Source organism: Podarcis melisellensis, assembly GCF_964234715.1.
Source record: "Podarcis melisellensis genome assembly, chromosome: 7".
NCBI classification, from domain to species: domain Eukaryota; kingdom Metazoa; phylum Chordata; class Lepidosauria; order Squamata; family Lacertidae; genus Podarcis; species Podarcis melisellensis.
The window spans coordinates 18491125-18507003 of NC_138539.1; the positions used below are offsets into that span (position 1 = coordinate 18491125).

At 39.8% G+C, this 15879-nt stretch overlaps 1 protein-coding gene across 5 annotated transcripts in view; it reads left to right on the forward strand.

Annotated features, from left to right (window-relative positions):
• The window catches only part of CSMD3 (CUB and Sushi multiple domains 3), a 584176-nt gene that overhangs the window by 457314 nt on the left and 110983 nt on the right, over positions 1 to 15879 (forward strand). For all 5 annotated transcript variants that reach the window (XR_014170321.1, XM_081918582.1, XM_081918583.1 and 2 more), the window contains 3 exons: positions 13514 to 13627; positions 14160 to 14255; positions 15408 to 15611. Coding sequence is in view for 4 of the 5 variants with exons in the window: in XM_081918582.1 (XP_081774708.1) it covers positions 13514 to 13627; positions 14160 to 14255; positions 15408 to 15611 (414 nt within the window). In the remaining variant the exon portion in view is untranslated. The remainder of the gene's footprint in view (positions 1 to 13513; positions 13628 to 14159; positions 14256 to 15407; positions 15612 to 15879) is intronic.

The following is a 15879-nucleotide window of genomic DNA, read 5'->3' on the forward strand; positions in this document are numbered from 1 at the left end:
TTGCTCTTCCCTGTGGCGGCGGCAGCGGCGTAATGGGGGCAGCTATCTCTGTTTGAACATATGTTCTCCAGAGCTGGCCCATCCCCCCCCCACACTGGATAACCCTGATGCTCCCTAGGTCCCCAGCTGGGGACTGGGGAGGGAGAACGCCCAATGCCTGAGCCAAGGTCTACCCACATTTGAAATTTAATAAAGTTGTGGCCAATTTAATCCCATAGCACGTTGTCTTGAGTTGTTATTCCACATGATGGGGGGGGGCGCTCGGGATCTGGGGACTCCGCCTGTCCACGCAAAGATAAGAGATAGACAATATCACAACAAGTTAAGCTTGGTTTGAGATGATAGATGACACTTATGAACTCCAACACCCTTTCTTTAAACCCATAATGCCTTGTGTTATGTAGTTGTTGTTGTATGCTGAATGTTATGGTTTGTAGTTTGGCAAATTCTAATGAAATTACTGTGTCTGTCCCAGCAATAAAACGAAAGAAACCTTTGAATACCATTTTTTCCTAGATATTAGTTATTAGTTGATTGTGTTACATGTTTCATTAGATCTGTATTAGACACTTCAGTGATATATTCTCTCCTGCCCCCACTTTAAGTTCAGTGTCAACATTGCATCTTTTCGATACTGAGTGCTTAATACAAAGTCCTTTTTGCATCACCTTCAAATCTCAGGTTTATAGGAGAAAGAGTTGGCAATTGTTATGCCAGCAGATCATAGCTCACAGCTGGGAGGTAGTTCATTCACCAGTTCAGTGCTTTGCGTGCTTGCCAAGTGAGCAGATGCTTAGGAAGAAGTTAGCATGAGGTGACTTTTGGAAGAGATTATTCAGTTTTTATAAATAAAATTTAGAGTAAAGGCTTGGAATATAGATCCAAATCTATCAAATTGTGTGTGTGTGTGTGTGTGTGTTTTGCCTTGCTAATAGTCCACAACTTTTAGTTTGAAATCCATTGCTTTATTGTAACCTACTCTGTTTGCAATAATGAAAGATTTTCATCAAGGGTCAACACCTAACGAATGCAGAGATCTATGACCCATAGAGATGTACATACAAGTAATTTGTGATTCAGCCTTGTTTATTGTTGTTGTTGTTTAGTCGTTTAGTCATGTCCGACTCTTCGTGACCCCATGGACCAGAGCACGCCAGGCATTCCTATCTTCCACTGCCTCCTGCAGTTTGGTCAAACTCATGCTGGTAGCTTCGAGAACACTGTCCAACCATCTTGTCCTCTGTCGTCCCCTTCTCCTTGTGCCCTCAATCTTTCCCAACATCAGGGTCTTTCCCAGGGAGTCTTCTCTTCTCATGAGGTGGCCAAAGTATTGGAGCCTCAGCTTCAGGATTTGTCCTTCCAGTGAGCACTCAGGGCTGATTTCCTTTAGAATGGAGAAGTTTGATCTGGGACTCTCAAGAGTCTTCTCCAACACCATAATTCAAAAGCATCAATTCTTCAGAGATCAGCCTTCTTTATGGTCCAGCTCTCACTTCCATACATCACTACTGGGTGATATATAAACCATATAGACACTACTTGTTTATTACAGGTGCACAAAGAGGCTCACCCCATTGTGCTGATGTATTCTTTGTTAAATTTGTATTCCATCTTTCCACCCAATATAAATTTCTGAGACTGCTTCCAGAAATGAAGTGGAAAGAGTATAATTCCTTCCAGGGCAAGCAGCTGACTTTCCCAAAATGGGAGCCAGCCACAGTTTAGGATGATTTGTATCAGTGGCCCCCTACATCTCATCATTCCACAGCAAGATGAGGGCCTTAGCAGGACCACCAGGTCTATCCACTGGAAAATCTCTCAGGTTATTCAGGAATCCATTAGTATCTTGGGGTTGAGCATCCTAACTGGTTCCCCATCCTTGGTGCAACAAATGAACAATAAAAGTTCAGCCCAAGCTACACCAGGAAGTTTTCTTACTATGATAATGATCAAAGACATCATGGCAACGAAGTCAAAGAAACTCTTGTTTGCTTGCCAGCCTTACTCTCAGGCGAAAATCCCCAAATATAACCCAAAAAAAGTTTATTCCCAACCCACCAAAATATTATACAGCAAATAAAACAATATCATAAAATAACAAAACTTGTCAGAGCTGAACTACAGAGGAAATCCTGTCACAGATCTGTTTTTCCTCCCCGAGTTTTGAAAACCTGGTAACAGCAAAATCAAAGCTTGTAGAACATGTCAGTGGCAGTCTAGTATTTTGAATGCATCTTTGCAGCCCAAATTAACCTGCCAGGAAGGGTTTGTTAATCTGCTGTCTGTGTATGTGCATGAAATGGCACAGAAAAGCTCCCTGATGTTGGACCAGATGTTCTCTCATTAGAACAAAATAATGACCATATGTTTCTATTATTACAATGGTCAGAGCACATGTGGACAGACTTGGCTTCTTCTACTCCTGGTGATTAGACATTTTGGCCCCCTGGGGTGAAAAAAAAGAGAGAGCAAGGGGTTTCTTGTGGTAATGCATTCCTATTTCATAGAGGCACAGAAGCAATTTAGGTTGCCTACAAAGATTCTTGCACCTTGCTTGTACATGAGCCTTTCAGGTTTATCCTTTTCTCTTCTTTTTTAAATTCTAAAACATGTCTAGCTCTTTTATATAGCTGATGATTAGATGGCAGGTTCTTCAAGGACCTGTGGAATTCTTTGTATAATCACCCTTGCCCCCTTGGAACAGAAATATAAAATAAATGGTGGGCTTATGAGTACATATCTTTTCAATATGATAATATCACCATCTGTCACCATGCTTTTAGTGTGGCTGTGATGTTTCCTTTATAGATAGACGGTTTGGTAGTTATTTCAGGATTTATAAATGTTATATGAGATACAATTCTCCCTTTCTAAAGATACCATGAACACCACAACCCTCTATAGCAGAAGAGGGATGGCAATGGAGATTTCTATGGCTGTAATAAAGATCCCATGTATGTAAACTGCAAAGAGGGAGTTCTTCAAAATACTATAGCCCCTGGGACATCTTTCTGAGTCTACAGGGTTGTGCTCCAAATTTTGAATACACACCCACCCACCACGTTTCAAGGGTCAAAGGTTGCATATTTACACTGTAGCTGTCTGCATTTGATTCTGATATGAACTCTGAGAAGTGAATTAAACTTGAAAGATAACAATCCAACGTTACCTAGTGGTTTTCATACCTGAAGGGAATTTCAACCTATGACTCCTGGTGCCAAATTCAAAATGTTCTTCACTGAAATACCCTGCTTTTCAAGCTCTTTTATTTTAGTACAGGGGTCAGCAAACTTTTTCAGCTGTGGGCCGGTCCACTGTACTTCAGACCATGTGGGGGGCCGGACTATATTTTGAAAAAAATAATGAACAAATTACTATGCCCCACAAATAACCCAGAGATGCATTTTAAATAACAGCACAAATTCTACTCATGTAAAAACACCAGGCAGGCCCCACAAATAACCCAGAGATGCATTTTAAATAAAAGGACACATTCTATTCATGTAAAAACAGGCTGATTCCTGGACCATCCGCGGGCCAGATTAAGAAGGCGATTGGGCCGCATCCGGCCCACGGGCCTTAGGTTGCCTACCCCTGTTTTAGTATATTTTAGATACCCTCTAGCACTCTGGTCTTGTAACATTTACCTATTTTAACTGCTGTATCACAATCAAGAAATTTTGACAATAGAAGTTACAAACAAATATTACCCTTCTCTTAGGCTCAGTTATATTATTTTGAGTTCCTTATTTCCAAAAATAGTGAGTAATTCCAGGTTTCCTTTGGAATGAAGTTCCTTTGGAAAGAGAGATTTCTGTGGTTTTATGGCATTTTGTAATACTGGGTTTATTTACAAACATACAAAGGTGGTGGCAGAAAATATAGCACTCCTAAAACAGCAGATTAACAGCACAGCATGAGATCAACAGAGCAGAGCAGAGCTGAGCTGAAATTTCTCAGAATGCATTTTTCTCTGAGAAAAGTTACATCCCCCCACTGCCATGGAAATACACCACTTTTACGTTACCCGCCATTTTGTTGAGTTAGTGGTGGCCATCATTGCCAGTGAAAGATACAAAATGGTGGGCAGGTTGCCAATACAGTTGCTACTTGCAGCACCAGCAAAAATAACTGCCGCCACCTTAGGGAAAAATAGAAAAGGTGTTACTGCTAATTGTGAACCCTACATCTGATGAACAGATGGAAAAATTCTGCTCCTCTACATGGATAAATTTGATTAAATAGTCTTCCCTACTTCACTGTTCTCCAATATGTTAGAGATAAGGCCCACTATATTCTATCTGTCTGGCAGCAGCTCTCAAAAATGGGAACTCTGTTCCAGCCCTGAAAAATCCTTTGCCTGAGGATCTGAGACTGCATCAAATCACACACTCCACCACTGAGCTTGACTCCATCCACTGTAATACAAAATACCCTCTTTCCATTAATGCTTGTTCTGCTTCTTGCAGGAAAAAATAAAGAACTTTTGATCACAGAGCAGGCTCATTTTGCCTTGAGCATTAGTGGAGAAGTTTGCATTTACAAATCCCTGGCTGATATTTTCAGACATGAGCAGCTAGTCTGCATTATAATATTCTTTTAAAAGAAAGAAAGAAATGATATAAAGAAATGTATTGTGTACACACAGCTATATACTGCAAGACTAAGCATATTTATGCAGAGTAAGCCCCACTACACTCAATGGGATGTACTGCCATGTAAGTTCACCTTGTTTTGTTTTGGAGGCCCAGATTTAAATTCAACACAAAAAGTGCAGACAGTGTTTTGGAAAAGCTCACGCTTATGAAATGAAGTTTATGAGGCTTTATCGACAGAGACTTGTTTGTGGATTAGAGTATGCCTTTGGAAGATTAATCTCTGATAGAAAGGTGGGCTGCAGAACCACTCAGCTCTATCCAGAATGGAATGCAAATATTTAGTCACTGATTATCTGATCCTTTTTTGTAAATAGCTGCAACTTCCTTAATAGGGCAGCCAGTAGCAGTCCTTTGCTCCTTCCCCTCAACTAAAGATATTGTAATCTAAGTGTGAAAAGAACAATATAGTGGTTAGGGATACAGAAGGCTTCTAGATGATCTGTTTATTGAGCATTTATCCTGTTTTGTTTGCAAGGAGATTAGACCGCATTTCAATAAATAAATAAGCATTCATTTTTTATTTGCTTGCAGGGAGGCTAGGTGAGCAGTGCAGCAAAGTGAGTGTTATCCCACTCTGTGGCATCCCATTGGTTTGGGAAAGGTACTCACTGTTTGAAGAAACCTTCAATCACCTAATCCCAGAAAGCAGCGGGGGTCAGGATAACTTTAATGTTTTTATTGATTTATGAATATCAAAACAGCAACTCAACACATCAGCTAGGACTTGCTACCCAGACAAGACTAAGACTCCAACTAGTTCCCAACTCAACTATGAAGGGAGCAATACAGTGACTGGGGGAGAGGATTGTTCTGTTATAGACCAGGCAAGTCTCATAAAGAGATAGGGTTCTTTATTCCCTATTCCCTATTCCCTATTGCAAAACACTCCACCTTTAAAGGAAGTGGGTTTCTAGTGCAAGAACTCCGAATCAGCTTTAATTGTGAATTTGAATCCCACCAGAAAATTGTATCAGTCTGGAATTCCCAGAGACATAGAACTGAGTTTGGGATCTGTTAGCTGACATTATTTTTTGTGTGCTGGCTGTTTCTCTCTCATATCAGATATGGAAGGAGTAGACTTTGGCTTTGCATGTTGAGGGTATGTTTCCTTCTGGACTCAACTGTATTTTTGTAATTAAAGTGGAATATTTTAAAGCACGAAAATCCTCCTGTGATATGCTTCCTAAGTAAACTAAGTTCAGGCAAGTGCTACATGCCTGAACCTTCTTACCTATTAGAGAAGCCGAAGGAGCATTTCCAAATGCTGAATGGCAGCCACACTGACTAAAATCCACTTTTTTTCTTGCCCATTGAGGACTTGATGGGGAACAATCAATAAATATTTACTTGAGTGGAATTCATAGGCTGAGAAGAGGTTTTTGGGATTCCAGCCAAGAGGAAAGAAAAATATATTTCAGAAAATATTTACCTCCCCATCTATGTTGTTTTCAGACAGGTATGCAATGATGACAGCTTAAGAGCTTTGCATTATCTTGTGTTTTTCCAAGGTAAAGGGTGTGTATGAGAGCCTTAAATTGCTTCTAAATCACCAATTGTTGAAGACATCAAAGCCCACTCAGCCAAGTCGATTTCTGTCATACTGAGCATGCAGATGCCAGCACGCAGCAAAAGGCAAATATAGTATAGTTAGATGCTTGTCTCTAAATAGTGTTCTTGAGTTTTTTCAACCTGCTAGGGAAAGAAGGATGCCCAGTGAATAAACTTGAGCTCATTTCAATGTGTATTTTAGCTTTGGAGAATAATATCATGGCAGTCATAGTTTCCCCCGATTCTCTTGTTGCGTGTCTAGGTCCCCAGGGCCACCCCAATAACTCACACATCACACCAAATTTTTTGTTTAAGGTTTTTGGCATAATTTTGGCCACAACTTTATTAAAATACAAAAATGTGAGTGGTTGCTTAGGAATTAGTTGCGACTATCTGCCCCCACCGTGGGGGACAGACTGACATTCCGTACACCTGCGAAAGTCAGAAAAGGGGAATACATTTGGGGGTAGCGACGGAGCAGGGAACCTGCCCTCAGCCCACCCCAAATGCAGCCAGGAGCTCTTGCAGTGGCCCGAGCCCCTTTGACAGGGTGGACAAGCAATAGTAAGCCCCCGATTCCTTTAACGGAATCCCTTGCATTGGCAGCATTAAAGGGGCAGGCACAGCCAATCCATGCCCCTCAACCAACCAAACCATAAACCAATGCCTAACCGCAACCTTACAAGTTGTGACGATTTGCTACTCAGTAGGCAAAATCCAAATGGCCCCAGCCAATCAGCCAGATGGACAAAATTCCTACCGGGCCCCTGACCCAAGAGCAGACCGACGCCATGACAGGCATAGCAAGGTCAAAGCGAACAACCCTAAATATAGGGAGGGGGACGGGCAATCCTATGCACGGGGTGAAAAGAGGAAGGCGTAGCATCATGCAAGGAGTTTTAGCATTTCTGGCTGTCAATCAACAAATGGCAACATTAACTTCTTCCCAACAACAAGGAAAGCCCAATCTCATCAGTGGCCAACGATCAATTAGCCCGCCCCACAACTTTGGAGTGTCTTGGCGGCCCCCACCACAACACGTGCTTTCCATGAAGGAGCACGCGCTTTGCTGTTGTTGTCAGTGAAGATATGAATAGACATTAAACATCTTTGGGGTGATCTCAGATAATTCCCCCACCCCACCCCCACATTCTACGGTTTCCACAGTTTCCTGCAAATACATAATATGTGTCTAAAAGAGTAATGTTGTGTTTTTTGTTTTTTTTAAAAAAAGACTGTGAGGGGAAAGCGGGAATAAACTAGAGTGGAATATAATTATATATATATACTCCTAATGCTTCTTTCTAGATAACATCTGCACTAGCATCAGTCTGAGTGGCATCTGTTGACTTCATATAATGTTCTTTAAGCATTGTAAAAAGATCTTTAGATATTGTGTGCCACTTTTAACATATGCTATTACAAAAGTTGTTTTTATTGAAGCACAGTAAATGACACCTGAGATCTTCTGACAGATCACTTTTTGTGGTCCCCTATGTCCCTATACCAGAGACTGCGCATGTAGTGAGGCAAGCCCTACCCTGTGGAACTCCTTGCCAATAGAAGTCCCTTGGGAGTCTTCCCTGCTTTCTTTTATATGCCTTTTAAAAACTGGGCTGTTCAGATAGGCCTTTGGAATTCATCCTTTTTATTTTTATTTTTTAAAAAACACCAACACTTTTGAATGACATTTCATTGTTTTTACTGACGTTATTATTATTGTATTATGTATTTATGTGGTACAACCCTTTGCTATATTTCCTACAGAATTGTGGGTTTATAAATATTTAAATAACGAAATAAATAAGCTCTGAGATAAATTCCACACACACTGGCATTTATGAATTTGAATTGTTCATGGGCATTTTAAATATTTGATTTGTGCTGGTTGTAGGCTGAGCTAAAGATTGAATTCTAAGTTGTTTGCTTTAGTTTATAAGGCTCGCCTTAGGGGGAAAAACAACAGAGTAATGGTGTTTCTGTGGGTGTTCATGAACAAACATATCCATCAGGTCAATTCAATACAAGCCTGTGAAGATTGAGGCCTTGAAGTGAATTTGGTATGCAAAGTGTAACCAATCAACAGGCTATGCAGTAGTGACGATATATATTCCTCATGGCTTCATAAGGACTAACCTGAGCAACTGGGGGTGATACTAAAGTGTGGAGATAGAAGTCCTTATTTGTGGTGGAGACAAATAATTGATGCTGCAATTATATAAGATCCAACTTAGTCGTTTCTGATAATTAAAAATCATCTTAAGTTACTTCGTTAAGAAGTCTTAACAAGTATTTTTCATCGTCTCTCCTAAAATGAATAAAAATGGGGAGGCTGGAGGATCTATAGTGCAGAGATGGTTTTATATATGGTGCCAACCCCCAATTATTTCATGTGTTGGTGTTTGATAGGTTAGAATATGTGATACAGTAATCGCCTACATACTTGGGAGAGGGCAAGGCAGTGGTCAAAGTAAGGAGCAGGACCCATTTGAGTATACATGGGAACAGGCAGACCTTGTTATTGTTATTGTATTTTAATAGTTTGCTGGAAGCCACCCAGAGTGGCTGCGGAAACCCAGCCAGGTGGGTGGGGTATTTATTATTATTATTATTATTATTATTATTATTATTATTATTATCGTCATCATCATCATCATCATCGTCTACCTGTCACAAGAAAAAAGGAGAGGGAGGATTATCCTTCCCATGAGGCTGGACTAGGGATTATCTGGGGTACCCAAGTGTTCTAAATGTATATTGTGGATGTGGCTATATTATCCAGTGGCATGTGGTCAGTGGACTAGGTTAGTCCCCTTAATGTTCACACTGAATTATGGTACTAACTCTGGTTCCTCCTTCCCAAAGCCCGGGAAGCTTCCGCCTGACTTAGGGAGGGAGGCGCGATGCTCACATGTGTGATTTCAGGACATCACAATGTTCCTTGCACAATGTCATACACACCCCATCACCCTTGCAGGCTGGCGCCTCTGGCCCTAACTGTTCCCCTGCAAAAAAAATTCACTGTGCACCATTGATATTATCACATCATCCTATTCTCTATCAAAATCCCCCTTGGTGATAATATAGTAACATATTTCCTAGAAAACATTGTCCCCGCAACCGAAGACATCATCAGACGATATGCTTCTTCTGATTTCTTCATTTGCATTCTAGTATGGACCGGGAAGATTTTCACCATTCATTTCTTCTTTATATATGATGTATTTTGAAATCTAGAGCAGCCGAACCACATTCTCATGATGCCAGTGAGACCATTTGTGAGAGCCTTATGACAGCTAGAAAAGGTTATCAAATTATAAGGGTAACTCTCTTTAGAAACTGAAGGGAGATTCTCATCAATTTGATTCCCCCCCACATTCAGCTTTGTAACAGCAACTGATGAAAATATCTGCTGAGTGGCTGAGAGCAATCAAGCAAAATAGAATATTTATAAGAATGAAATGGAGAAATAATGGAAAGGAAATTGTCTTGGAAACCACGACAATTCCAACAGAGAATCAAACAATGCAATGTAAATATAATGCCGCTCTCGTTATTCAAGATATTGTTGAACGGGAAGGAGAAAAAAGGAGAAGCATGTGTATGACTACAATTATGTTGGTTCATAGGAGAGCAATGAAGAAGGGCCTTTGTAGTAAAAAAAAGGAACAACTAGAGACCTACCAAAGCTAGCATTCACTATAATCTTACAAGCTTTAAGATACCCTTTAAGAACAAAGGGAATATGTTGTGCTCTAAAGATTCTCGTCTTCACTGTAGACAAAAAAAATGTTGTCTTCAATACAGTCCAGTATATAGAGCTGTAGAACCTACATGGAAATTAATATGCTACACTTGAATATTAATATTAACATGTGGGCTAGACTTTGCATGGATAATACAAGAGAATTCTCTTCTTATATGTAGCGTTTAATTAAGTGTTCAGGAATGAAATGGCGTGCTATGACAAAGCTATAAAATCATCCTCAGGCTGTTCTCTCTCTCTCTGTGTGTGTGTTTCTTTGACAAACTCCTGACATGTATTCAGAGTACAGAAAAGAGTCCTGAGACCAATAACATTCTTGCTATTACTCTTTCTGTAACTATTTCCCCACCACCACCACCACCACACACACACTTCATTTGTAAAATCTGAACTTTTGACTTTTTTAATTAAATCAGCGTCCCTGAATTTCTGGTGTCTACTAGATTTTCCAGTCCTGGGAGATGGCATTCCTGCTCATTGTAGGAACATTCCCAAGAAGTCTATCCAAATGGTGAACTGCTCACACCGGCTTCCAGTTTAGAACTATGTTTTCAGAGTCGTAAGATCACTGACACTTCTCTCCCACCTCCAAAAGCTCCATGAAGTTCAGAAGACTTTTGAAATTCAGGCTGTTTGTTGTAGCTTGGAAGCATTAAAACTTGTTGCAGGATAGGACCTAACTTCAGGTGAATGTTTATCAACCTTTCATTATAACAGGTGTAGAAAAATCAGCGCAACCATTTATTTACTTTGTGAGTAAAGCTGGTCTTTGATGCTTGTTTCCCCTGAGGCAATAATATTCTGGGCATGTAAATAACTAATAACAGATGTTCAGGGTGGGAAGATGTACAGAATGGAGAGAAAAAGAAACTCAATATCAATAGTCCTTTTCAGCTTTCATATTGGGGCTTCAATGAACATGTGAGAATTGAAGAGTATGCACAAGCATTCTATTTAGATTTTTGCTGCTCTGTACAGAGTCCAAGGGTGACTGTCACTAGCTGGGAAGCTACAGTTTTGTCTTGAACTCGCAAGTTCAAGGGCAATGGGGCAAGAAGTTTCCTTTTACTAATGGAAACATTGGTGTTCCTGCATTCTCCCTAAATCTGTTCTGGGGTTTCTCCCAACCAGTCAGAGCTAGCAAAGTGGTTCACATAATTTTTCTTTTCTTCTCCTGCCGCCTCCTGTTTGATCCCTTGCATTCTCATCATGAGACTCTCAGATAAAAGAGGGCTTGGAAATTGATTCAGGGTCCAAATGCACAGTCTTGATGAAAATATTAATCACACTGAAGTTAATTAAACTTCCAATAGACTAATCAGCTATAAATTAATGCTTTTGTATCCAACTTGCTAAGGGCATGAGGTGGTAGATGTTTCTATGAAAGACTTCTTCTTCTTTACTTTTTTAAAAAATTTCTTGTTTACATTTGGCTCTTGTTGGGCAGAACAGCAAAGGTCAGGCTCTCCAAATGAATCTTTGTCTCCAAAGCAATCTGGTGGTCATGGTTAGAGTTGTGGTTGTAGCGGTACTTTGATGACATCCTCCTTCTCTCTGCACACACTTCTGTGGTCCTTTCCAATAGACTCATTCCCCACAGATTGGTTGGCCTGCTCCGGTAGGATCTGCAGACTTCTATCAATATAAGAAGCTGGACTTCCGGGTCGGCGCCATCGCCGAATGGCGGGCTCCCTCCGAGCTCCGGAGGGAGCCTGCTCGGCAGGGGCTGGGTCCTACCGCACCGGCGATGCGGGGACCCTTAAAAACCACGGCCACGGAGGCCGTGGACATGGAGACTCGGCTGGCACCGTCAGCGCCCTCTCGATTCGTGAAGGAGCCTTTTTAAAGGCTACGGATCGGGTGCCGGGGAGGAGCGTGGTGCTTTGAGTCCTCTGCTATCCCTGCCGAGCGCAGCCGCATGCCATCCGGCGGAGAGCGCTGACTTCTTCTATTGAAAATTTGGACCTAAAAGAAGAACCCGTGAGTAATTGGAATATGGACTAAAAAGAGGGATAAATTTTTAGAATTTGGAGCGAATGGGGGAGGTGGAAAAAAGGAAGTCAGCCCCCCCCCAAATTGTAGAAGAGCCAAAACAAAGGACTGGATAACTAAGATCGAGAAGAACCTTATCTTGCCGAACTAGCAACTTCGCGAGGGAAATTTATAAGATTGAGCTGGAGGAGAAAAGTGGAATTTGTATTAAAAAGTAACCCCCCCGGAATCCCTGGAGCGATTCGTGAAAATGCCTGGAGAAGAACAACGGAGGTTTTGACAGCTGTCAAAGAGCTGTCAAAACGGAAGAATGAAATTGAGACTTTGTTATGAGGACTTTGCCGGCTACATTTGTTATAAATTGGAGATAAATTGTTTCAAATAAGGATTTATAAGTTATTTGGACTGGCGGATGTGATCTGGAAGGGAACTTTGTTATTGTAATCCACCTAGAGGAGCTGAGGGACATTGCATGTGTTTTCGACGGGAAACTTGAACAGTTGGATAGAACTTTTAATCTCCTGGGAAACTGCAGAAATGGAACATTATTTTGTCTACAGAGGCCTACACTTTACTGGAAACAATGGATTAATCTGTTGAAAAATGAAAGGAACATGATGTAATGTTTTGCTCCTGAATAACAAGCCTCTGTAGAGACACTAGAAGCCTTTGGAAAAAGAACATCTCTGTGAGGGAACAGGGAAGTAAAAAGGAGGAGAGTGATTGACAAGAACAAGGAAACAACAAGAACTGGACAGAATTGGAGTGGGAACATTTGGGATATCCAGATTTGACAAGCTTATGGATATAAAATTGGAGTTTATACTCCTGGATATAAAAATCTGGATAGAAGAAATGGGCCCCCTTTGATAGACTCCTTCTATGATTGGACATCTGTAATTTAAAAAATGCCAGAAGTTTAATATATGCCATTTTTTAAAAAAAAAGACCGGTAAAGAACCAGAGGGATGTGGGTTTAGTGAAAGGTGGGTTCATCAGGAAGACACTAGAAGTGGAGGGATAGGGGGAACGCAACAGGGAAAGAGGGGAGGGAAACTTGGAATCCAAAGGTTGTAAAATTATTGTTTGTTTTTATTCTATTTTCATCTGTATTATATTTGAAAGGGGGGAACTCGTGGAAGGGAATAGGTCGACCTTAGGGGATGGAAATTTGGATAAATTGAGTTATTGATGATGAGTGTATTTTGGGAATAAGAATTTGTTGAATATTATTGCTTTTTTGGAAGATTTGGAACACAAGAGGGGGTGGGGAGGGGAAGTCCTGGATATTGGAAAAAGTTTATGAATTGGATTTTATTTGTTTTAATTTGGAAAACCTTAATAAAAATTATTTATCAATATAAGAAGCTGCCCAACAGAACCAACATGACAGCTGGATCAGAAGAAACAATGGTTCATTACACTTAGGTTATTGTATGAAAATGGTAACTGCTATCAGAGTATCACTTAGCTGTATGCATGGTATTAAAAATGAACAATAACTTTCTTTCAATTTAATTTCCTACTTTTCTTTTTATCTTTCCTTTAGTGGTTTTTGGCCAGTTTGTATTTTTCCAGACATCACTCCATGACGTGGTTGAGGTATATGATGGCCCAACTCAACAGTCGTCTTTATTATCTTCTCTTTCAGGATCTCATTCAGGTATATCACCGTAGAACAACCATGCATTCCTTGTTTGTTGGATAAAGATTTGTGCCAGATATTCTGGTGGATAGATGGTTGATATTGATTTTTGTTCTTAATGTGGGTGGGTTAAAATTCCAAAGTATTTTCTTATACAAATAAATTACAATGAGATCAGTTGAAAGGAGGTGTTTCTGTATGATTCAAGCCACATGTAATCATTCCTCAGAAGTGAGAAAAATCTTGGATATACATGCTTAAGCCACTGATATCTTTGCTAAAAAGATGAATAGAGGAGTGGCTATGTTAGCAAAATATCCCCTCTCCGAAACACCACTTGTAAAATGTAACTAATCAACTGTGATACTTTATGTCTAGGTCAATCAATATGAACCTGACATAATATTAAGTTAGACCAAAAGGACCCTAACACTGAGATTAGGATTTAAAATAACATGTTTGCCAGATGTAATGCAAACAGTATTTTAGGATTATTGGCAAAAAACCCACCAACGTGTTGCTGAGATACAATGCTTGTTGTCTTGAATAGGAGAATCCCTTCCCTTGAGCTCAGGGAACCAGATTACCATCCGGTTTACTTCAGTTGGACCCATAACAGCTAAAGGATTTCACTTTGTTTATCAAGGTATGAAACATGAGTGCTTCAAATGTGCTTCACTTAAACCTTTGTGCTAGTCTTTCACATTTCCTTTCATTTCTAAGACCTTTCTTTAAAACACACACACATTTTTAAACCCCCAACTCCAGTCAGTTTGAAACTATATCCAACACAACAGAGATTAAGAAGTATAAAATATTGATAGAGAAAACACTATCTGGTTGATATATCCAGTGCTTTTTTCTGGGGGTGCGCAGTGGTACACATACCCCTAAACATTTTGTGAATCTTTGTACTTTTGTCCATTTACTGTATTTATTTTCCCCGATTTGAACTATAAAATGGTGATTTTCTTGGGTCAAAATGAGAGTACCCATAAACATTTTTTTAAGGAAAAAAGCACTGGATATATCAGATTTCCTTATGTTTTTTGAATCCCTGTGGTTATTATTAGCATGTTTAAGAAGAATAAACATTCATGAAACTTAAATCTGTAGAAAAGCTATGAAGGGTTTGCAAACTTGAAGTGAGACTGGGAGACTCCCTTTTTTCCATTTTGCTTATTATCTGATCTGTTTATATTCAACCTTGCCTGCCACTCAAATACATATTTCAGTATCATTGTGGATTTAGACAGTGTATTACCCTGAGCTAAATCAATAATTTTGCTATTAATTATTAAGTCATTTCACTTCATTTACTTTATTTACCATGTTATGGCTCAGGCACTTAAAATGACTGCATGTCAACATTTGCTACTGTAATTCAGTCTTTTATAAAATTTGAATACTGATCTGACAAACAGATCATATATTCATAAAACCATAGCCAATACATTTAAATATCTATCCATCACAACAATATGAACTTCATAAATTAGTTCAATAATGCATCACAGTTTGTTTGTTCTCTATCCAACTAATGTACAGTACAGTCCCAGCGTCATTTTTCAAAGGGCTCGTGGGGACAGCTCTTTTATCTAATCAGAACTGTTGTTTTACTTAACGTTTATAAGTATAGGCCTCGTTATATAAGATAAAACTGATATATACATTCAGGAACTGCATCATTGTGATTTTTTAAAAGCCCTAATTTTAAATGTATTTTAAATGTTTGCGCAGGCTAAAAAAATATTTTTGCACTATGAATCAGTACATTCCATTTCTTGTGGGTTTCTAGCGGTTCCAAGAACAAGTGCAACCCAGTGCAGTTCGGTGCCGGAGCCACGATTTGGAAAAAGAATTGGAAATGAGTTTGCGGTTGGTTCATTGGTTCTTTTTGAGTGTAATCCAGGTTACATACTCTATGGATCAATAGCAATTAGATGTGACACAGTGCCCAATGCGTTGGCACAGTGGAATGATTCCCTTCCTACATGTGTTGGTGAGTAGTTAAAAGTTGTATTTTTGTAAAGGTCTAGTTACTGTCTAATGAAGTATTGTATCAAGTACTGACACATTTGTTCCTGTACTGTTGCCAGCACCCATGCCTTACTGGCCTTCTGTTATATGCAGAATTATACAAAGTTATCACTAAAGAGAACCAGGAATCTCACCCTTTCTTTTCTGTAGATGTTAATATTTTTCTCCCTTACATTAGAAAATACCGTTTACACAGAATCACTAAACTCACAGGATTCTGAAAATGTCAC